This window comes from Corvus cornix, chromosome 12 (genome assembly GCF_000738735.6).
Source record: "Corvus cornix cornix isolate S_Up_H32 chromosome 12, ASM73873v5, whole genome shotgun sequence".
In the NCBI taxonomy this organism is placed as follows: Eukaryota; Metazoa; Chordata; class Aves; order Passeriformes; family Corvidae; genus Corvus; species Corvus cornix.
Window position 1 is genome coordinate 11856373 of NC_046342.1, and position 25309 is coordinate 11881681.

General features: G+C 37.7%; 1 protein-coding gene across 1 annotated transcript in view; it reads left to right on the forward strand.

Moving 5' to 3' along the window:
- The window catches only part of PRKAR2A (protein kinase cAMP-dependent type II regulatory subunit alpha), a 60840-nt gene that overhangs the window by 3291 nt on the left and 32240 nt on the right, over positions 1-25309 (forward strand). The window contains 1 exon segment of the mRNA XM_039558964.1: positions 20816-20851. Coding sequence (XP_039414898.1) covers positions 20816-20851 — 36 coding nt within the window.

Sequence of the window (25309 nt, forward strand, 5' to 3'; positions counted from 1 at the left end):
TCATAGTGATGCCATAGTGGCATTCCATCCATGTGGTAAAAGTCACTGAAACTAGCTAGGCTAGCTAGTTTCAAAAAAAAGACTTCTATTCTCTTGTGATGCTTAGGAAATGATTTCCAGGTTTGTTTCCTGTCTGACCACCCTGGAGTTTCATCCTTCATTTTAAGGACATCAGGATGTGGCTGTTCAGCAGAGTGCATTGTAAGGCATGTGTGGAAATAAAATTGATGATAGTTGTGGAGGAACCTCCAGAAACGTTTATCCACTGGGCTGTGGCAGAGAATTTAAGAGATGCAAAGCTTTCCTCAGAGCCTTTATTTGATCGGTATAACTGCAAAATTGAGAACTTGGGAGGGTTGGAAAGGTGCAAAGCAAGACCTTCAAAAATCAGGCTGAGAATATAACCAAGGACTGATGAGTATTCTTAAAGTGTGTCCTTGACCATGACACTTGTACTTTTAACAAGCAGGCTCTGAATGGATGTGCTAAGACTGTGAAATTAAAGCCACAGATATGGTCTGTTCACTGTTTGAGTCACGGCTTTGGGAAATCTGTTGAGGAGCACACCTGAAGGAAGGCAGAGGCTCTGCTTCCCTGTCCTGTGAGACAGCTGCACAAAGGTGCAAAGTGCTGCACCATTAACTTGCTGCTTTGTCTTATCTTTTGTAGCAATAAAACCACACCTGTATGTGTTGTTGGAGGTATTAAATACAACTAACAATGGAACTAAAATATTTTTGGAATTACGCTAACTTGAGCAACTCAGATGTTTCAAGTAATTACAAGTATTTTATTGCAAATAAAATTTTTCCTTCTCAGGATTTCGCCTTGATATTGAAGGAAAGATGATGTGCTTTTCAGCTGCTCCCTGAGCAAAAGAGAACCCTTCTTAGTATTTTGCTTTTGAAATAATCCTCTTCAGTATGCTCTCTTGTTGTGAAGGGAAATGGTGCATATGAATCATGGACAGGTGAAAAGATTCTTTAGCTCTGCACTGAGCTTCTCAATTAAAATTCGAGGATTTGCTAAATGTCATCTTTAAAACATCAGTAGAATGTCTGAGCAGAAGGGAGTAGAGAAATGCTCTTTTACATCGTTAGATCTTGAATGTGATACAGAATGAGTTCAGTGCATCTTTGAAATATTTAACTTTTTAATTGTTAATGGAAACACTTGATATTAAACCTGTTTTAGATTGCTTGTCTTCTTATTCTTAAACATCATTTGCTTATGCTTTCTTATTCTGAACTGATATCCTTTGGAATTCCTCAGAAATCACTGTGTTATATCAATCACAAAGCATTTATGCTCTGCCTACATCAATTCACAGGTCAGGCATAACTCCTTGCTGTTTCCCTGAAATATTTCAATGAAACTTACTGAATTATAGAAGTTGAATGATGTTAAGACTTCTGCAGTATAGCATAAGAAGAATAGTGGTCCTGTTGAAAAATACTGTTGAAGTTTTCAGATGTAATTCAGGTTCATGGGATACTGCACATGTTGCTATGAGATACCATCAGCTTTAAAATTAAAGTACTTTGAACTTTTTACTAGTGGTTTCGCCTACCTACTTCATCCTTAACTGTTAATTAACTGGGAATAAAGCACAGTAGCTCTCTTCTAAAATGTGCAATACAAATTCAGTCCAAAGAGTAGCTACTGTGTTTAAAATCTAGGTAGCAGAGTGAGCACTCTCATAATCTGATAATTACTAGTTCTGCATACCTTTTTTTTTTTTTTTAATAGTTGTTATAACAAAGATGTTTTGTGCTCTACTTAAGTAGTCTTTAGATTTTTAGGGAGGTGGAGGAAAAAGCTATAGATCAGCGCTGGGTTAGTGGTTGGACTCAATGATCTTAAAGGTCTTTTCCACCTTAAACACTTCTATGATCTAACTGTATTAAACCTTTGAATTTGGTATACAAAGAAAAGAAATGCACATTCTTGCTTTAAGTTTTAAAAGGTATGTTCGAGCAAGCCTAGTGACCTGAAGGTATGGAAGAAGCTTTAGAATTTTATTTTTTCTTTATCTCCATCAATGACATGACATCAATTATAAAGCAAAGTATTAGTGATGCATCTATGTTTTAAGAGGAATATATTTCTGTATTTAATTTTCTAATTTTATTAATTCTGGCAGCATAGTATCTTGAATGAGTCTAACAAAAAATACAAAGTGAAGGGCTGCTGTTGTGCAGCTGCTATACTTGCACACGTCTTTGCTTGTACAGAGGCAGTTCTCCATGACTTAAATCTGAAGGATTAAGTAGAGTAGCCCCTGTTAGTACTAATGGAACTTCACTCCCTATATTTATCTTGTTCTCACGGGGGAATTTTGAAGATAAACTAAGTATTAAGGAAGACTGATTTTACTTTTCTTTAGTGGCTTAGTTGCTTGGACAGAACATGGAAATCCTTTTTTTTTCCTGGAGGCCTTTTTGCTTCTGTTTTTGTTTATCACAATAAAACAGCTTTTCAGCATTTGTTCTTAAGGTTGCAATTAGTGTATTACAAGGTTAGACTAGGAATTTTTTGAATTAAATAATGTAGTTCTAAGGAAGCCACCAATTGTAGCTCAATGGGGCTTGAAGGAATGTTTCATCAGTAATCCTCTGTACAAAGGAAAGGTAATCAGAATGTGTGTGTAATACATCCTTACCTGAGATAGTAAAAGAACTAAAAGTATGAAATAAAGGGATAAAAGGTGCTGACTGGCTGAGAAACAGAGAATTGTAGATGGGTTGACTTAAATTCAGATATCCCTGGATATTGCTAAGTGTATGTTGGTTTACATCAGGAAGGACGAACATCTATGTTAATTATAAAAACTAAGTTTCTTGCAATTTTGACATAGTATACTTAGAGTTATTTGTAACATCTTGCCCTCAGCACTGTTAATATTCCTGTAGCATCTATTAGATATTCCTTACAAGCTCTTGAGAAAGATACCCTCTTGTTTCAGTTTGCAGTTAATGGCTTGACATAATTGTTCTGCTTTAAGTGATCAGTATGTCCTAAAATGTGAGGAAGCATGAAGTATTTTTGTTTGTTTGTTTGTTTAAAATTTCATTTAAATTAATGTTTGTAGTCTGTTGCATACCAGTAACTTTTCACATAACTATTAGGCTTGTTATTTTCTGAAAGAGCTTTAGATAGTTGCTATAACTGTACAGATACGCTGAATTCTTAAAAGCATGTGTTTCTGTGTTGAAGAAGTTAATGGTAAGAAAAGTTGTATGAAACTTCTGAAATTATATTCTTCTAGCTGGTTCTAAAATTAAGCTAAAGGAAAATATCGTATATCAGTACTAGACATTGCACTGAACGTTAGCTTCTATTTAACTTTGCTATTTTTTGTTCATTTAATAAACTAATGTTAGAATGCTGGGGCAATTCTGTCAGTGTTCCCCTTGTGCTCATACTGAAGTTTTCTTGTACCCTCTTACCTATAAATAGAACAATGGAGATCTCGGGGAAGAGGAGGAGACAGCAGAGAACAAGCTCACTTCAAGCTATTCACCAGTCAGTCATTAAAAAGCGTTAATGTCTGACAGAGCAGTTGCTCATTATTCAAATGAAGACTGGAAATGTAGCCAAGATGAGCTATGAATGTTTCCCACTGGCTTCAGTAACATTTTCAGCTTCATGAATGATCATTCATATTTTCTTGTGAAAGAAGAGGGAGACAGTAATAAATATAACTCACAAACGTACTGGTTCCTCTTTTAGAGGGTTGTTATTCCTTCCTCTGTAATGGTCCTTTAGATTCCTTTAGTTATGCTTCTTTGTGTTCCATGCCTGTCTTTGCATCAGTACTTTTTTGGTATGTAATAATTGTTTGGTGGTTTTTGATACATCGAGATTCTTTGATTCATGTAGATTTAATTTTTTCTCCTGAGGTACTGTCAGTTCCACAGCAAATGGTGTGTACTCTTCTCCAATCTGCAGTTTTAATGTCTTTATACACCACTGTAATATGAAACAAAGAAGGGGAATAATAAATCATAAAAACATTGGTTAGAAAAGCAACTCTGGGCGAATTTGGGAAACCTGAGTGTGGACACAATGCTCATGTATAAAGGACTTGCACCAAGATAGTAATACTAATAAAGGTTGTGTGCTTATGAGATCCTTTAATGAAAAAGCATATTTTTCTTTTAAAAATACGGATCTGAAAGCGGGGCCATTGGATGGAAACTCCAGAAATCCATTGTGCAGAACAAGCAGCTGTTTTGTGGTCACTGGTGTTTTGCCTGTGAGAATTGTGGAGATGATTGCAGTGTTCTCTGTTGTAGTGGGAAGGATACTTAGAAGAGAGAGGAGATCTAGAGTAAAGCACCCTGTCTTACAGTGTTCATACTGCTAGGATTTGGCCTCTGTTTCATAAATACACAATAAATTGTATATAATAAAGGCTGGCATTGTATTAGTAGCAGTTTTGCTTCTAGTCCTTTCCATACAGGGGCATTTCTTTTCTGTGTAGAAATGTCAAGTGATTGAGAGTGGCAGTTCTCTGTGCATAGACATGGAAATTCTCTTTAGGGGAGAAAACATCTTTAGGAGCAGCCTCTCTTCGAGGCATGAGGTAGGGACTTGCAGGTATTCCTTCTGTAGCATTGCTTTTATTGTAATTTAAAACCAACAACAATATTGGGGTTTATTTTGTAAGAAATGTTAAGGCACTCTCTGTTCTTTCATTTTATTTCCTGGTGGCTTGCAGAACAGCTTTGCTTCTGTTCAGAAATGGTCTCTAGCCTGCAAGGGCTGGCATGATGTCAGCTTTTGGTGTGAGGTCATCTTACAGAAGTCTGGAACCCTGCATTCCTTTTTGGGTATTAGTGAAGTCCAGACCAAGGTGGTCTGATCAGGGGCCTGACCAGCAACACTGAGCAATTAGTCACGAAATCTCACTCTAAACTGTTGTGTGAAGAAGGGTTAGGATTGCATGTTGGAGGGAAAGTGCGTGTTCTCCCACCAGTCACTGTTCTGTCCTTCTGGATCTGAGCAGTTTTGTTGCAGAACATTGTAAAAACATGCGTGGAGTTTGTGTGGGGAATGAAATGTAGCTTTTGGATGAGGGTTGAGAAACTGCTCTGTAGTTTTCCTCTGTATTTTTAAATCAACTGTAGTGCCAATTTCCTCATTCTTGGTGATTGCATATTGACAAACTGCTATAAAGCAGGATGTCACAATGGCTCTTCATTTCCATTTTGGTTCTTCCTCCCTTGGGACAGCATATTGTTTTCTGCTTCCTATTGAGAAAACTGTATTCCATAGAAGAAATTAAAAAAAACCCCCACAAATATTTTTGTATTATTTTTCCTGGTGAGGCTCCAGTAAACACTTACTTCTGTGGCAACACTTGTGCTAATTATGATTGTTCAGGAAGAATTGCTTCCTCAAGGACATCTGTAGTGCAAGGAGCTGGTCAGTCTCTGGTTGTCATGCGTATGGGGGGTACCCTTCTCTGAAGGATGTCTCCGGTACAGCCCCCTGGAATGAAAATTCGAAGATTGAATTACCTCTTTTTTTAAAAATATTTTTTATTTTTTGACAGTAATTGTTCAGAAACAGTTTTTAAACATTTTATGTTATCCATGTTTCTAATTAAAATTTTAAAGTATTTGTAAGACTCAAAGGTATCTCAGGTTATTAAATTATGAAAGATGTCTTATTAGAATAGATTAACATTTAGTCTTCTGTCTTTCACACCTTGAGGGAAGGGCGGGGGAAAGATTCCATGCGTATTTTTGTTACAAAATGCTAAAAATTAATGCTATTCAGTGGTGGTTTGGAGACCAACTTCTGTAGTGTATAGAAGTTAAATATCACTGGATACAATGTTTTTAATTCTAATCTTGAGATGGTGTAACTATGATAAAAAGCCATAAACACAACTTGTATTTTTTACTAGCATCTCTTATATCCCTGTGAAGTAACTTTAATTTCTTACTGCTGGAAACATTTAATAATTAACTTCTTTACCAATTTTTTCATAGCACTGTGAAATAATGTAACTTTGGATGATGTGTACTGTTTTTGCTAGTGGTTTTAGCTTTTCTTAGCTTTTACATGCAGACACTTAGCTTTTCATAGCTGGAAGATCTGCAGTGTGTACATTTGTTGTGAAGCACTGTGTGACTCGGGGGAGTTGTATCCTAGAAATTCTGCTACTAAAAATCAGTTCATCTAGAAGCTGAACCATGCAGCACTTGCCACCTGCTGCAGCTCACTTTGGTCGAGGAAGTTTTTATTGTTACATCCAGATGTTGTCAGAATGAATGTTATTTGTCCAAGCCTCTTGCCGAGACTTCGGGCATCCATGAGGAGGTTCGGCAGGGTGCTTAGGGGCCTGGCTCAGTGGTGGATTGTAGCAGTGTTGTGTTTGTTGGTTGGACTCAATCAATGATCTTAAAGGTCTTTTCCAACCTAAATGACTCTGTAAAAGCAGATTTTCCTGGTCTGGGTAGAACACACTGATATTTTTTACTATTAACCCTTCTTAGGATAGAGAACATATGTCTGTCTTCACCCTTCCTCTTTCCCAAAAATCCTCTTCCTGTGAAAGTGCACAGGATGCAATTACTGGAAGTGTGTGTGTGGGGGGCTGTCTTGTAAAAATATGTTTTCACATGGAGATGATTCTTTTTACAGCTATATGTTTTAAGTAACTGTTGAATGTTGTTAGAAGTGTAAATCTGAAGGAAGAAAAGCTACAAAACTTTTTTTTGAGATGTGGTACAGAAGTTGTTTTTGTTCATGAATTTGGTTGTGTACCGCAGCCTAAAGATTGACCAGATTAGAAGTTTAAACAGTTTTAAATTTTAAAACATTTGTATTTATAATCCAGTCAAATTTGTTTATACTTTATTTACTAAAAGGAGCTGTAACCAATGAAACAAGGTTCACTTGTGAATTACTGATGAGTATATTGTACTGGCAATGAAGTAGTACTTCATGTTGTATGCTCATAATATCATAAATTGCTGGAGATGTTAATGATGCTTCTGTGGAATTGCTCATACTCTTGTGTACATTCTCCCTGATCAGTATGTGTCACCCCTCAGTCCTCTGGCTGTCACCCTCCTGCAGAGCTTGGGCTGTGCTGGCTGCTGGAGAGGCATGGAAGGGACTGGGTGCAATTCACATTTTGTTGTCACTAGAAAAGCACCCGACAAGAAAATGATCGTGAATTGTAGAGTCAGTTGTGCTTACACAGAGGATCCTGCACCTTAGAGATGAGGGAAAGCAAGGCAGAAAACCTGCTGTCCAGTGCCGTGACTCTGAAGCTCCAACTACAGTATAAAATCCTGTAAATCCAGTGTACCTCTTCTGTCACTTCTGTAGATAAATCTATATATAGCAAGGACACAAATTGTGGATTGGTGTGGGGGTTTTGGTGTGTTGGTTTTTGTTTTGCCTTTTTTTTTTTTTTTTTTAAACTGGAAAGCAAATCACTTCAGTTCCAAGTATATGTAGAACTTCTTATAAGCAACTGACCAACATTTTCTGGTTTGGGTTATTAAAAATGTGGTGTGATACATTATACAGTTTTTTTCTGCAATTTTTTTTAACATATCACATATGGGAACACTAGCTATTTGAATAAATTTTTTAAAATTTCACAGATCAACAACATGTTGTCAGTCTTTTTTATAAAAAAAGACTTTAAGCACTTAATAAAAAAACCCCAAAACTGTAAAAGTCAGACTTCCAGAAGAATTGAGACATCTTAAATTGTTGATCTTTTGAGAAAGACTGGTTTGAGAAAGGGCATTTACAAACTGTTCAAGCAAGAATGAGTCTTCAGAGGTGATTCTGTGTGCAGGATAGAGTGCTAAACCATAGAAAGCTGATGTCGTAGCTCATCAGATGATAATAGATGCCTTTTGTGACACTGGCTAAGCTGGTTGATACTCTTGCTGAGGTTTGTCCAGGATGTGGATGCTACTTTTATGTGGCATTACTAGAATAAGAACTAGTTTGGTATACTGCAGTAGTGTCAACATTGAACATTTTTAAAAATGCCCAAGAAAATGCTCAGTTTGCAGTTATGAGGAACATGGCCATAGTAATAACCTGTAGAAGTCCAGGCTATTTCTCAGCGTCGCTCTTCCTAGCTTATTCCCCTTAAAAAAACCCAGCCAAACAAATTAAACCCCAGCAGCCCAAAATCTGTGCAATGGCTGTGTCAGTGTTTGTAGTTACCTACCTGGGAGAAGGATGTCTGAAACTAGATGCATCTACCTGCAGGTGAATTTTATTTCTATTTGCCTTCTGGCCATCAGAACTTAAACTGGAAGCAAAGCATGAATTTTAATGAGCTGTTGAGTATCTTTGTGGAATTACAGAATGGTTGAATTTGGAAGGGGCTTCATCTTGCCTGACCCCTGTTGTGAAGCTGGGCTGCCTAGAGTGGTTGCCTAGGACCATGTCCAGATGGCTTTTGAGTATCTCAGAGCATGGAGACTCCAGAACCTCTCTGGGCAATTTATGCCAGTGCATGGTCACCCTCACAGCAAAAATGTGTTTCATCATGTTCAGGTGGACCTTTTCTGTACTTAACTTTGTGCCATTGGCTCTTGTCCTAGCACTGGGTGCCACTGAGGAGAAACTGGCTCCATTGTCCTTCAGTGCCCTTCAGGTATTGATAAGAACTCCTCTGAGCCTTATCTTCTCTAGGCTGACAGTCCCAGCTCTTTCAGCCTGTTCTCACACAAGAGATGCTCCAAGTCCCCCTCATCACCTTTATGACCCTTTGCTGGACTCTGTCCCGTATGTCTGTGAGTCTTCTGTACTGGGGAGCCTGGAACTGGGCACAGAACTGCTCCAGGTCTGGCCTTACCAGGGCTGAGTAGAAGGGAAGGACCGCCTCCCTTGACATGGAAACGTTGCATCAAAAGCTGTCCAGAATACCCTGGAACGAGCGTGCCTTGCGTGGCACATACAGGTGTGCTTATGCCTTGAGTTAAATGTGGATGTGTGAGATTAAGCTCTGAATCAGCTTGAAATGACACTTGATTGAAATTCCTTGTGCTCTTTTATTCAGATCAAATCAGATGACAGCACAACCTATTGCAGTTTTGCCTTATGTTAAAACACACTATGTTTCATCATTCAAATCAGTCATGTCAGCTGGAATTGGTAATGAAATGTGAAGTGACCCAGGCAAAGAACTGTGGGCTTTTATGTGCTTCTTTTACGTGTAGGATGCTATTCTTAAATTCTGCCTACATACCTATAATTAAACGGTCCTGAACTCAGGTTGACCTGGCAGGTATAGCTGTGTAACATGCCTGCTGGGTGTACGAAACACCAGGCCCTCTCTGTGTTGCTGGTTGTTTCTGCTGAGCTTCAAATCTCCTGTTCCATATTTTTCTTCTAAATTGCTCTTTTGTAGAAGTAGTTCAGTTACAGTTGTTTCATACTGTCACATGAGATACACCTGACTGAGAGTGATTCCAATGTGTTTTGTCTGAGACTAAACAGCTAAGAGGAGAAAGGAAAAGCTTCTTACTCTGCATCTCATCCATGACTGTCCATATTAATTTTTCCTTTCTGTTCTAGTCCAAACTCAAGCAGACAAGCTGCACATCATGGATGAAATGCTAAGACCAGCCCTTTTTTTCCTTGGCATTGACACAGATTGGAAGTGCTGCTACAATCAGTGGTCAGTGATAGGTTTGTTGTGTGCTCAGGTTTGGGACTGAAACCTAGCTCTACCTTCTCAGTTTTTTTACTTTTTTACCTTTCCATTGTAATGTGTTCTGAAATGGTGGCAGATCTGCAAGTAAACGCTTGAAACTGACCATGCATGTATGCCCTGAACACAAACAATTACGTCTTCCCCTTCTGTGTAATTTCCCTTATCTATGTTGGGAGCTGCTCTGAAGCTAAGAGGATCCAGTAATCCAATTAGTCTGTTGGAGGAGGGCACTGGATTATGATGACTCTCTGTTCTGATGTTGCCTCTACTTGCATAATTATTTTCGTGGTAGTGTAACTGTGTACCTTAATGAGTTGTGGTCTTGAATTTTGGTTTGATTTGTGTTTGTTAAAATACAGTGGCAAAGGTGGTGGAATATAAATTCCCCAAGAAAATGTATATTTCATGAAAAGCAAGTGTTGCTGTTCTTAGAGTTCCTTTGTCATTCTTACGTACTGATTAGACTGAAATTTCTTGCAAGGTATCTAAGATCAGTGTGTCAGTATAACAACCAGTTGCTTGTATTGGACAGAACTTTGGTTTGTGTGTATACACATGCACACACACAGTTTTCTCTCTGTAGATTGCTGCTTACTGCCCCATTTGTCAGAAACTTACAGCAGAGTACAAGCAGAAAATATGCAGATGACTGGGAAAATGTAATTTTGTGTTGCCATGGTTTGGCAAGAATTTGAAGCAAATGATAATGCTGTTGACTCAGGGTTGGTTTTTTTTTTTTATTCCAATAAAAGGTAACTATATTGTTCGTTCTAGAATAATTAGTCTGACGTAGGAAAGTATCTTAATTCACTGATCACACCTGTTAATTGAATTTTTATTCAGGTACTCTCAGGTCCTTAGCAATGCTTGAGTTCTAGATTTTTAGAAATGCTTTGAGCTTCATTACACCATTTGGGTTGACTGAAGTTCAGTTATTGTCTCCTTTTGTATACAAGTTAAATTTGCTTAATTACCTACCATAGTGAAAGATGTGAGTGTTCAGTTGTATCAATTTGTTGTCTCTCTTTGAAAATTATGGCTGAATATGAACCATATTTTGCTTATAAGTAGGTTAGGGTGCTAGTAAATTATATTAGTTATGGATATGATAGTCAATATTTGATTTCTCAAGATAGCTTTTATATCCTGATACCGCATTATTTAAAGACACTATCAGTCTCAGTAGGACTTAATACTGAGCCTGCCAAGCAGCTGCCAAGTGCAGATAGCCAACATTTACATTCAGTGTTGTGTGATGGTAGCTGTGACACGATTCCAATTAAAAGCTTGGTCTGTACACTGCAGATGTCTTCTGAATATTAATGCTCATTACAGACAGAGCAGATGGAATCTCTTTAAAATACAATGCAGTGAATGTAAAATTAAGGTTGTGTTTCTAGTGAAAAACTAATAGGCAGTCAAAAATTTTCTCTTTTCTTTGTTTTTCATTGCTAACCCACAAGAATATCTGTGCATCATCATCATCTTTCTTTAAATATAGGAGGAAATCAACTCTTCATTATGCATTCAAATAAAAATACAGCATTATGCCGTATTGAAGTTTTTTCAAATGCCAGATGTACCTAGAGAAGTATTAGGAAGACATGCAACATTTGCTGTTGCCTCTGCCTAGAGGGCAGATAATAGTTGAAAGGTAGGATGTCTGTAAGTTATTTGAGGAGTTGCTCATTGGAAAAGGCTTTGTAAAAGTATTTATAGGTGTGTGTGTATTTAACTGGGATTAGGAGGTGTTCTGTGTGGTGTATTAGGAAAAGTCCATCCTGCACAGGCTGGGTGGAACAAAACTGGGGAATGTAGAGAATGACAAGAATATCAGTGGTGCACTGCAACCCCGAAGTTAACTGTCAGAAGAGAGCAGCAATCCAGCTGGGAAAGTGTGTATTAGTCGCTGAAATATTTATGCAGCCATTGCAGTTCACAAGACACGGAGTAAAGCCGTAGTAGTAGGAATAGATTTAAGGCCTTAAAAACAGGCAGGTTAAGTGTGGTATCGAAACTGAAAGTAGAAGGGTTTCTGTGGGAGTGGGAATTGTAACTCTCCTATTTGCAACTGTGTTTGTCTTTTCCTCTGGGCAGAATGGAGGTGTGTGAGGGGAGTGTACAGGGGGCAGAGGTTATAGAAAAGGCAGTGACAGGAGGTGTGAAATACATGGAACCAGTGCAGTGCTTCACTTGTGCCATTACCATAGCTGTGACATGCTTGTCTTCCACTCTTTTCAAACTTAATTTTACAACTGCTTATATCTGAGGCTATGTAAACACTAAAGCCAGTGCCAGTGATAACATTTTCTACTTCATCCCTATTACTTTATGAAGATTTTCCCCCAGATCTGTGTTTGGATTATATTTGTCTGTTGTAGTTATATTGCCTGGCTAATATTTCTCTCAGTTACTGGCCAAGCTGCTATGAAAAAGTTCCTGGCTTCACTGATGGTATTTATTTGATACATGCCTACTTTCAGAGAAATTGAGTGTGTGCTATTCCTGAGGATAATATTAATTTGGTAAGAGTGTTTTAAAAATCTAGACCACACTGGGACTGAGAACAGAGCTGCCCATGAGGTTTGGGAGAGGAGGGCACTGTCAGGGTGAGAAAGAGCTGTGTCTGGACCTTGCTGAAGCTGGTTTTGATGGTGATGTCCCAGACTGCAGATGTGGGGACCATCTCACTTATGGAGGAGTTTAGGAGTTGCCTGGTGAGTCTAACCTCCTGGTGTGAGAGGCCTTCAGTGGGTTGTTGCTCTTGTTAGTTTTTACAATGTTTAATGCATTCAGATGTTCAGAATAACGGCGGGAGTTTTAATTAGGCTTCTGAAAATTGAAAAACAAGTCCCCTTGATTGATTCCAGTGGCAGATCAGGACTGAGACTGTTCTCTTTGGAGCAATGACTTCGGTACCGTAGACATATACTTAGCAGTGGCTCTGTACTGTGATAGAATGCAAATTTAATAATAGTGAAACATAAAAAATTGTCTCAGGTTTATTGTGGGTTTTTTGTTTGATATTTTTTGGCTTGTTCACATCTTTTAGCTTACTCAGATTGCATTCACCTGTATACAGTTCATTATTTTGTAGAAAGAGATTTATACAAGAGGCGCAGCTGGAAATAATAAAAATAGACTGATGTGCTACATATAGTTAAATGACGTTTTTTATGACTCATTTAGGAATTATCTCCAAGATTTCCAAGTATGTTTGGTGGAATTCAGCTTTCCAAATAACCAAAAGTCTTTGGGGTTTGATGTTTTAAAAGGAATGAGGATGTGGAGTTAAGTCTCAGAAATCAAAACCACAGTAAAAAAACAGTTGAAATACAGAAAGCGTTGCTCTGAAAGAACTGTGTTTGTCAGAATCGAATGTTGCTTTAAATGGTGCTTCCGAAGTTTCTAATGAAAAGATTTCAGACAAAATTTGTCTTCATTATGTTTCAAAAATCGTGAGTACCCTGAGGTATTAATCCTTCTGCCTCCTCCATCTCTGATCTCTGGTGGATCAGGATTTATCTGGTAAATAAAAAGATGAGGTTTGAAAGCAGGACTGGTAAGATAGGAAGAGTTAGTCAAGAGCCTTGGAAAAGGAGGCGGCTTTCTGTTCTCTGCCACTGCATCTGGACATGGGGGTGAATTGCCCCTGTTTCCTGCTGATTAGGAAATGCCTTGTGGTTCCCTAGATAAGATGCCGCTGTCTTTTTCTGTACGAAGCATTTATTTTAAGGGAACTTCCAGTTATTTCTTCTTGAGATGATATTTCTGTTTCTCTGTAGTCTCATTCTCATCTTTGACCCTTTCTGGCTTTTCCATTGTCAGACAATCCCCGTGAAAGTCACATTCAAATATGTGTAGGATATTTTCTTTTTATTATCTACTTAATGTTGGGTTTGTAAGCTTAACTTTTCTGATACTACTAATGTGGCTCCTTAGCTTCCCTCTCTCTGAAATGCCTTCCTCTCTAAGCCTGCTCCTAAAAGTCCAAGCAAATTTCTCTTTTTCACTTGCTTTGCTGTACCCTCCAATGTCTTACCTCTTCTGACAATGCTTTGAAGATTTGTCAGCTGCTTCTTGACTCTTCTGGTTCTTTGCAGCATTCCTCTTTCTCTGTGCAGTGCATAGATTTGTCTTTCTAATAATTGAAAACATTCCTAAGTCTCATTTCAGTCCCTGACAATCTCTGTTTTAATATCAGCATATGGTTATATCTTTAATCACTGCGAAATGTGTCCTTTTAGCTGAGATTGTATCTTAGCATGGGAAGTTTTTCTAATTTCATGTCTGTAAAGCAAATGCATGCCTTGTTGCTCTGTCTTTGATCTTCATAATATAGATTACACTCATAAAAAATCAACACCAAAAAAAAAAGTGCTGTGTTTGGCTTGATCTGAGACATGTCAGCAAGAAATAGGAGACGGCTGTGTGGGTCATGTCATTGCAATGTCAGATAATGTGAAGTGCTGCTTGACAGGTATTTGTTCTCCTGTACTTAGGCTTCAGTCAGGCTGTATTAACTCCTGAATTCTGAGAGCAGGTTTATGGTCCTTTTTTGTGAGAATTCATATCTGCTGAGAAATGTAATGAAAATAGTACCATGCATGACTATTCAGATTCAGTTGTGGAAAGAGAATATTGAAATAGTGATACACTGGAAAAAAGGATCTTTGATTTAAAAACAAACAAAACTCTTAAGGCCTTTGTCAAGAAGTGCCATCATAACCAGAGATTCACCCAGATTCCTTTCAGTTAGTCAAGCAGTGATTTCTTTCTTGAATTTATCAGCTGTTTTAAAGTCTGTCCATTCCAGAGTGCATATTCATTTTTCTACTGTATTTAAAAAGCGAAAAAGAGCCAACCCAAAATAGCACAACAGCTTTAACTTCATAAACGTCTTTCTTTCACTGACATAAATGCTTTGCTTGTTGAGTCAACTTTTCCCTTCAGAAGTTACTACATTCTTTCTATCAGAGGGGTTCTAAAAAACTTGGAAAGCAAGGGTCAGAGACTTTTCTAAAACGAGGCTTTCAGACAGCGTTTCTCCATTTTGTGTCAGTAGTTTTAAAATCCAAATTTTAAAATATCAAATAAATTGGAGACCAGGATGTGTTGCAACTTTGTTTTTATGTTTTAATCTCTTGCTACTGTTGACAGCTGTTTTTCAATACTGGAAATAACAAGGTGTCTGTCTCTGTTATTTTTGCTGCAGCAGAGAGGAAAACAATGTTTAATAACAATATAATTTTTGTTATTGTTTTCCAACTTAATAGATGTAAAAGTCTATTACAGAAGAGCAAAGCCTGTGTGTACCCAATCATGGATCATGGTTTCCATTTTTCTGCCTTTTTATTTTTTTAATGTTCTGTGCACCTCTCTTCGTTTCTGAAAACTCACTTCTTCCCTAGTGTTTCGCGACCTTTTGTCTTCCTCCAAATGTCTGGCATGCTTCAGCTGACACCATCAGGGTCTCTCCTGCCTGTCTCTAACCAGGTTCTGAGTTTCCATCCTCCTCTGGCAGGGGGGTGGGCAGAGGAATAGAAGGAAAAATAAAAGGGTGTCTGTAAAACTCTGACCTGTTTCTGTCTGTTTTGCTCTTCTGAGAGAAGCCATGAGGAGAGCTCTTGGGTTCCAGAGCTGCCTCTGAAAAAATCAAAGTAGTTTGTAGCCCCACCCATGGTCCCCACCTTATAAAGCAGAGATGTGGAAGGGGTAAGTGAGAATTTGCCACTATCCAGCAAGGACATCCTGACGGAAATCATGGATACACAACTGTTATGTTAGTAACAGTCACAGGGAACTCTCTTGTTTTACTTGTTGAAATAAAAGGTTCAGATTGGTAATTATTGAGGTACAGTTGCATATCTGATGATGAAAATTCTTCTTTCTGCTCTGGCATTACTTTTTAATTGCTGGGAGTCCTAAAAAGCTGATAGTTGAATCTGTGAGTTTTCTCAGAGTTGTGATGGTTCCTATTTATGTAAGTCCATTAACATCTTGGTGTGTAGAAAAACAGTTTGACAGCTGTAGTCTGGCACTTCCTTATCGTAACTTGATATAACATTCCATAGAGACAGTCACGCCTCAGATTTATACTCCACTCTGCTTCTGGTATTTTGGCTTTAATGGTTTATAGTGTGAACTCGTGTTGTTTGGATAAACTTAATTGACTTGTTAAATTAGAACAGTTTACATTCTGTTTCTCTTTTTGTCTCTCTTCACATAGGATGATTTTGTGCTATGATTTGATGGGAAAGTACTCTGTAAATCACTGATTTGACTACTTTGTTTTAATAAAGCTGGTATTTTGTGCCTATGCTCTTTGAGTACTGTACTAAGTTTATGCCACCTACTATGAGCTTTGCTCCATCTTCCATCAGGAAACCTTCAAAAAGTTGTTGATTAGAGTTACACAAAAGAGCTGTATTAAATATTTATGTGCACAATAGCTTAACTTGGTATGCTGCTATAAGTTGTATTCAGGATCACAAACAGTCACGTGGGGATTTTTTTACCCTAGTTGTAATTAGGAAATGTTCACGGATCCTAGTAAAAACCAAAGTGCTGGTGAAGAAAGAGAAGTAAGTTTTCAAGGTATCTAGAACAGGGCAGTAACACCTAATCGTCTGCTGTCATGCCTGGAATACCAGTCCTTTGTCCCTCAGTTTTTTTTCCTGTGACCCTGAATTGATCTTTTGAGGTTTTTTTGTCTTTTTCTGTAAGAATTGAATGTTCTTAGGATGTGTAAGAAGTGGGTAGCGGTAGCTGGGAGAATGATGGTTGTACTTCTGGTAATTTCAGTCTTGTGAGTAGTGTAGAGAAACAGCTTTCCCTGTTATGGTAGTAGTGTACATCTAAAAAAGCCTGATGGTGTTTCTTTACCAGTCACTTTTCAAAGTCACTGACAGAGAAGGGAGCCCACGCACTGTAGGAAAAGCATGCTTTTAGGTCTGGTTGTAAAGAGTAGTTTTGCTGTCACTTGTTTGCCTTAAATACTGTAATTGTTGGTTTGGTTTGAACACAGTAAAAAGAGTAATATCTGTGTCCATTTTTCACCTATGGGGCTGTATTTTATACCTGCTTATAACCATAGTCAGAACTCTTGTAAGTTAAGCATAGTGAGCCACAATTGAGTGTCAGATATTTCAAATTAAATCTCAATGCCAAAGCACACAGAAGGATACTGGAGAAATTCCTGTTTTGTCACTTATGGAAAGTTAAAAAAAAAAAAATTAAAAAATCCCAGTGTCTGATTTACATCCCTAATTTTTCAAGTGAGAAAACTGAATGAAATGGAGCCACTGGCAAGTGGCAGTATAGTTAGTAGTAGCCACTAACTGCGTGGCACTACTGCTGTTTGATGTAAGGAACATTTTTGAATTTAAGTAATGGAATGTACAGTATTGATATATTTATGCAATTTATTGAAGTATTTTCTATTAAATAAATGTAATGACATTCCTTTACTTTGAGTAAGAAAGGTTTTTCAGTCTGAAGCAGCCTTTTAAGTGTTCCTATCTAGTGCTTACTTCAGTCTGTGCCTCATCACAGTATGGAGAACATGTACATGTTGAGCAGACATTCCTGATTTTTCTTGAACAGTGGAGTAGGATCATTGTCCTGAGTCACTTCTGGCAAAACTGTGGAATGCACAGCTTGATCTGCCTTTCCACTGCCAGAATCACTTGCCTTTGGCTGCCAGGGAGGAAATTGGGCCGTTTTGCTCTCTTCTGGTACAATGGTTTAATTTACCTCAGTTTTTGTTGTGTTTACCCAATTACTGTGTCTTGGTTCCCATGAGCCAAGTAAAAGCAGGAGCTGTGCCAAAGGTATGAGACATTTTGAACTTGAATATTGCTGCACCTGAGGTTTTGACATAATGGAGAGTTTACAATGCAATCATCTCACAGCAAAATCTTTTAATCTCATTATAGTTTCTGCAATTAACGTATAATAACATTCATGTCATTACCGGAGACATAGCCTGTGGTTCGGTCTGAGCCATGGCCCGTTGGTGTGCGGGCGGGGGGAGTTCTAACTGGAGATTAAAAAAAAGGTAATTGTTTCCTCTTTCAAAGCAGCAGTTTAATCTTGCTTTTGGAGATCCCAGATCGCTGAGTCGTACCAGGTCAGTGTGCTGGATCCACTGGATTCTTGTCACAATGTAGGCAGAGTTGTACTCTGAGGGCTGTGCTGGTGTAAGAGGTTGTTACTGGTGTGTCCATCACTGTTGCTTTAAATTAGGTGCCCTTTGGTGGTCAGTCTAGGAAGTAGGCTGTGTTAACAGTAAATGTATTATTCCCTTCCTCCCCACCTAATTTTTTGGAATCTGTCCACAGACCAGTGTAGGGGTATGTGGGACCTTCAGGAGTTGTTTCTCTTAGCAGTGCTCAATGCCAGGCTTTTCCTTCATGTAATTCTGATGGCAAGGATGCCATAGGAGTGGCTATACTGACTGTGCAATACTGAAAATTGTCATAAGCGAAGAGAGCTTTTCATTGGTAAGCCAGAAGGAAAAAAACCCAACTAATCTTCTCTACTAGGAAATGTCAGGTTTTTCTCTTTAGCATAAAAATAGTAATCTGACAACACATAAAAGTGAATTTTATACATGTTAGAACTGTCACTGGTGTAAGAGATGCAAACTATCATTTTAATCTTAAAAGGTTTGTGGAGGCAGAATAATAGTACTCTCTTAACTGTCCTTAAAAGGGTATGTGTTTTTCTCATTTTTAACACTGGAAAACTTGATGCAGTTTTGATTACACTGAACCCTGCTATGGGATAAAATAGTCAAGATTCTAAAAGAAGCTATAGTTGTTGAATTTTTTTTCTATGTTACACAAACTATGCCAGAGTGTTCTGTAGTGTATTAACTCTGTTCAAAGACATGAAAATGTTATTCTTAAACATGAGCAAGAAATGGGTGTAGAAGTCACAAGGTGGAGAAAAAATTCTGTATGTGCAAGATAGAGCCCGAAATAATGTATTTACTCACTAATGGTGTTGATTATAAGTATGCAAATCTATCCATGAGGCTAGTTAAACATTTACTTAAAACTATTATGACCTTGATGAGGTGCTTTCACAGCAAACTTATCAAGTTATGTTTTGAATGTAGTTTTTTCTTTTGTAATAAGTCACTTTGTAGTGGAAACTGAACTAATTGGTTTTGGTTCTCTCATTCTTCAAAACCTTAGAGAACTGGTAGGCATTTGACTGTGTCTCTGGACAAAAGTAGTGAGTGTTTCTGTTTCTTCCGGTCCAAACTGGTCAATTTTGAGTAGTTACTCAGTTAGACTAGAGATGAGAGTGAATATACTGTTGCAGGGCAAATTACTGTCCAGAGCAGTTTTGTGTCACCGCTGGTGGCCACAGGCAGACCCATGAGGGAAAGCTAAGAACAGGGCAAAATGTATGAACGCTTTCAGATCAGGAAGTTGCACAAGTTTGTTTAATAAACCTGAATGGATCTATATTCCCAATGCCTGTTTCCCCTCAAGGTGAGGTAAACTTCTCACATCCATGGTGTCTTTTGGCAAGCGAGATACATCCCTCCCTTATTTGCAGGAAAGGTTGCTACTGTTATAAATTGCTTAAAGATTTGAAGAGAAAGTTGCTTGAATTCTCAGGTTTATTATTCAGTGTTTTTGAACCTCTTCAAGCTTGATGTATGAAACACTGTGGTATTTTTATTAGGATTATGTCATATTATAGAAGTTAAGATCTAAACTGTACAATTCAGAATAATCTTGCTTTTAATCCTGACCATCTTTTGAGGCTGAGCATTGTCTCCCTGTTGATAGATTTGGCTGAAAACTCGATCAAATTAGTCTGATTATTCCTTTCCCCCCCCAACCTCTTTTGATTTCCTTTACTCTTACAAAAAAATACACAATAATAATTTTGATCTTATTTTTCTGGTAGTATTCTCAGTTTTGCATTTTCATATAGATGCAGGGTAGTTCTAAGTGCTCCAAATAAGCTGAGTTCTTCTGTCTTTGCTAAGAAATCATTGTTCTCTGTATTCTGGTGGTGCTGAGATACTCAAAAGTTTCTAACGTCTAACAAATGACGGGTCACTAAGATTTTTGTGGCATTCAATAAATCTGGCTCAGTGATGCATGTGCTTTGATGGGGCATAAAGTCTCCTCTAATTTTTAAATATTTAAAGAATGGAATAGAAAGGTTACAGGTTGTATCAGGAAAAACAGGATTGCCTGTTGAAGGGAAGACAAGTGGGAAAGCATGAAGCACTCGGAGTAGAATGATGTTGGTTGTTAGAGGTGAAGGACAGCAGGGTGCTTTGATTTTGTTCTGGATGAAACTTTACAGGTTGATTGGGTTTTTTTGTTTTTTTTTTTTGGCGTTAAGTCTGAAGCAACTCTCAAAGACAGTATCTTGGTTACCGTGAAAGGGGAAAAGGTGCTGTTTGCTGAAGGTTGGCTTAATGTCGAAATGTATGTGAATAGCGGAAGCCAGGCAGTTCATCCCAATCTAAAGTTCAAGTACCTTGTGCAGCTACAGCATGAACAAAGAAGCAATGGGTCCTCCATCTCAGCCTTTTCCAATTTCAATGTGTGCCCTTGTATGAGACAGCCTTGGTCAGGGATGGATGACTGGAGTTGCTGTGGGAGCACTGCCTTGGCAGCTCCACAGCCTGTGCAGTGTAGGAGCATAGAATGGGTTGGCAATAAGTTCTTTGGCTTTTGATCCACGTTAAGTAGGTACCACTGACCTAAAGTGCTGCAATGCTTTGCAATATTACTAAGTAAATGAGGCTGGTAACTGATGATAGGTTAGGATTGGATAATCTGTGTAGAGGTATATTTTTTCAAAATTACGTAAAAAACCCCCCTCAACCCAAAACTACTTACCATCCATCTTAGCATGTAATGGCCCTCAGGAATATGAAGTTTATTTTGAATAAACACTTACTGGCTGGCAAGTAAATGGATGAAAGCTTTATACTGAAGCATTTTTAAAAGAGATTTGTATGGGGTTTGTGTACTAAAAGTATATAATGATTATTCAATTCATTCATTATACTTTGTAATAATAAATACAAATGTGTAATTTTGATTTATTTTTATTTTTTTCCAGCTCCAGTTGTTAACCGATACAACAGAAGAGTATCAGGTATGGTTTCTTTTTAAGAGTGTAAAGTATCTGAAATAGTTTTGAAATGTGTATCTGACTAAAGGAATTACATTAAAAATGACCTTACTCTTATTGCCTTATTTCTCAAAATATTTGCATTATTTTTATTTAAAATAATGAGAATTGTTTCTTAATTCGTCGTAGACACCAATGGGCAACACATTTAGAGTAGTTAGAAAACAGAAATGTGGGGGGGTGCTCCTTTTTTGTATTGTTTTAGTCCCTTGCTTGTGCAGCTGATATTTATAGTTGTTGAATTAGTGACTGTTCACTTGTTCTAGAGACACAGATTATACTTTTTTATTTATTTGTTTTCTATCTCAACCAGTATGAAATGCTTTAATGAGAAACTGTTATTCCCAAAAAATTTCTTTACAAGTTGATTTTGAAGACTATTACATGAACAAAATGTTATTTGTAGATGAGAAGTTACTGCATTGTTTTTTCATTTGAGGTACAGTGTGAATTACTTTGCATGTGGTACTTCTTTTGTCTTCAAATATTTTACTAACATTTAGCTGGTCTAGAAAGTTATGGTTCTGATTTGACAAATATCTTTATGAAAATGCCAGTGTATTCAGTGTTTTCTCTCTAGTTTTGAGTTCAAGTCTACTCAGTTTGTAATTTGTGTAGATGATCTGACATGTTTTTGAGTATGTTAGTATGGTGGGACATTGTTGATAATATATATATGTGGTATATAAATAAATGTAAGATAAATACATGTTTATGTGCAAAATGTCCTTATACTCATGCAGTTCATTTGCTTTTGTACTGGTTGCTTGGATATGATTAAAGGTATGATTGTGTATTTATGCCACTACAAACAAATAACTGAGTATGAGAATTTCATAACTCTTAAAAATTGACAGTGCTGGTCATTTTGAGATATGATTACATGAGAAATCTAGGCAGGAAAAAATTGTATCTTGAATGATGGAGTTTGATACTCTGATAGTAAATATTGAAAGTCATATATTGTATAGTATCTTAATTTGGAGAGGCCCAAGACACTTCAGTTTCTCTGCTAATTAAACGAATCCATCTTGGAACCTGCTGATGGAGAAAAATCTTAGAAATGAGGAGTGAATACATCTCAGATTTAAATTTAAATAAAGGCTGAGTTATTCCCAAAGTTAAAAAATTGAGCCTTAATCAGAAAGCATTTGTAATCTTTTTGACTTTGCAATACTGAAATGCAGTGTTGGTGCTCACACAGCACTGAGTTGCTCTTAGTTAAAAAACAGGTTCTGTCATTTAGAGAGTCTAAAGGTTAATGTGAACAACTAAAAGGCAAATGTAAAATTGAATTGCTAAGTTGTGCAATTAGATTAAGGAGGACTGTTTAGTTGCTTAATAATGCTCCTGCTTCGGGAAGAGCTAAAATAATTCAGGGTTTACAGTTCATATTAGAATTATCATGGAGACAAACAATAATAGAATATGTGTATATTACTCCTGTGTGTTAAATACTTTCCACAAAAAAAAATATCCGGTTTCTCTCTGTATACACTGTATAGGTCATGATCAGTGTGGGATTTGTTAAAATGCACAGGCAATGCAAACAGCATCCAAGTGTATACAAAGAGATGCAGTTTTCCTTCTCTTGGCAGGAAAAGTAGAGAAACTGCTGGTTTGGGGTGGGGGTGGGGGGTTTGGTGGGGTGGGTTTTTTCACTCTGTACCTGCTGTGTCTGTCAAAACCTACACAGGAATGAGACTGCCTGGGCTCTGCTGGGTTACCAAGCTCAGCCCCCTGCCATCATAGGCAACCACATTTTACAGTCCCTCGCATAAAATGACTGACTGATTTCCTGGGTTTGTGCTCTGAATTTGGTTTGACTTGTGTGTTAGATGCATTAGGTTTTAAGCAAGTTTTCATTCTGCAATTTTTGTAAGATAGCTTTTGTCTTTATAAACCAACAAATAACAGCAAACACTAAACCAATGTTGCCTTACAGATTACTCAGCCTAGTAGCTAAATGTTTCTGGATTTAACTAATGAAGTAAAGCAGAACAAACCATGGAGAAGAAAAGCTGGCATGTAATTCTTTTTGTAATTGCATTTAGTGTATTCTTTTCTGCTCTTCTCTTCAGAAGAGCTTTCGGCTAGTCCATGTTGAACCTTGTCAGTCCAACCAGTATTTCTGTATTTCCAGTGCAGTGTGTGTTTGTAAGGGGAATGAAGAGCAGAGCTCAGTTGCTTGCTGCTATCAACATTTACATGCACAAAATTGCAGATTTACAGAGAATTAAAAAGCTAACATGGGATGTATTGAAGAAAAATTCAAGCAAGAATTTTCTCTTTAAATATTTGGCTGCCTAGGAAATTACAGCATTGTCCTCATTGTTCACTAGGTTTTAATTAAAGGAAAAGTTGATAAAGTAATTGTCTATGTTATACATACAGTTTAGGACAGGCTAATAATTGTTCTGGTAAAACATTCAACTAGAGATATGTTCTTGGAGGCTAACAAGTGTTTATTATGCTCTCTTACACATAGCAGTTAGAGAATCTCTTTTAAGTTGCTTTATTAATTCATAATATTAAACTTGGAGTGTTTTCTGCTGGTCTGTTGTGATTAGTTGCCTGCAGATAACAGGATGATCGTGATTCCCTTGGTGCACTATTGCAAATTTTAGAGATCTATAAACCCATAGAATAAATCTGTTCTAATGATTACTAAATTTTCATTTAGGTGTTTATTTCTAGTTATGAAACATATAAACTGTTTTGGTAAATACTGCCAATGTTGTAAATATTTAGCTGTTGTTCTTTAAAACTTACTCAAAATGGACTGTGCAGGAGGGTCATCCTGGAAAAGGGGGACTTATCTAATCATGTTCATGTAATTATTTATAGAAGTGCAGAGTGGTAAAGTAGTGTTCTCATGAAGAGAAACAGCCTTTTCCATGGAATGCTTGGAGGGAGAAGGAAAAATGAGAGCTTGATGTTATCCTAGAAATTAATCTAGTGAATAGCTGGCTTGTGTGTGGCATGTTTGGCCATGTAACTTGTTGAGATCCACAGTGTGTGCACAAACAGTTGGTCAGCTCTAATTTGTATCTGAGCTGGTAGCTGACTTCATTAAAATAATCTGTTTGTAAAATCATAAGCTATATCTGTTGTAGGAACTAAAATGGAAAAAAACCACCTCACTAATTTGGAAACCTCCTAGCTCTAGGGTGCCATAGGCTGTGGTGCAATTTCAGTGCTAATTATCCAGTAGAGCTGTTGTCTTGCTGCGGCTCTAAGTGAGTTAGCAAAGTCTGAGCCTTCTGCCAGTGTAACCTGTGTTACACGGATTGCTGACTGACTCCCTTTGCCCAGGCTTGGATTGAATGGCCTGAAACCCTTATAAATTCCTTCCTCCCAAGAACTGGACTGGGTTGAAATTCATACTTGCTTCATTATGTGCCTTGATTTTCCTCCAAGCATAGGGGCTCCTGACAAACTTAATTATGTTAGTCACTTAGTTTTCTGTAATGAAAGGCTGCAGAGCATGCCTGTATCTCTGCCCTTGGTTGAGGACTGACTACACGGCGCAGGGAGGTGGCAGAAATCAGTGATACCTCCTTTCTCGATTATATGAAAGCTGTTTCAAAACTAGAGGAAGAGAGCATTGATATTTGTCCCATTATAACAGCTGGTATGTAACACTGAGGAGAATTTTGCTCCTGGCAGGATATGAATGAAAAGGTAATTGTGTTTTTGGAATGAAGAGTGTGACGCCCACTAGAGTCTCACTTGTGCATAGTTTCTCCTCTTTTAGTTTTAGCATATTTCAGAAAAGTTAAGTTATTTGATAGATTTCTGTATTGCCATTTCTAGACACCTTTGATTCATTCCGCAGAACACCCACTCTCCAGCAGACTTGCTGATTTCTTCTTGGGATAGGAAAATCTGACAAAATGAAACCCGTACCATACATATGTCGCAGAAGGTTTTAAGCTTTTTTCTCCAATTATTTCTGTTTATCTGAGTGACTGGTATAATATATTTCTTTTGCCTTTGCCTGTACTCCCTCATGAGCCTTTCTTTGGCCCCAGTGGGATGAGATTACAGTTTTCACATTCAACAGCTATAAGCAGAAAATTGACCTATATAATCTAGGGAAGCAATATATGATAGTTATTTCCTTAATAGTAACATGACTGTCAGGGTCTGTGCCTGTTTTCATGTTAATATAGAAAATAATCAGATGAACAAGACTTGCCTCATTTGGTCCCTTTGGTGGGGCAGCTTTCAGCAGAGACTGAGTGGAGTGAGAAGGATCACATCTGTTCCTGGAGCTGGGTGCTAAACCTTCCCCTAAGATGGGGTTGCTGAATAAAGGTTTTGTATGTAGAGGTTAATTTTGTTTAAATGTTACTGAATCCTGTTTTCCTCTGTGGAACAAACCTTAGCATTGTGTGGGACCCTGACAGTCGCCAACTG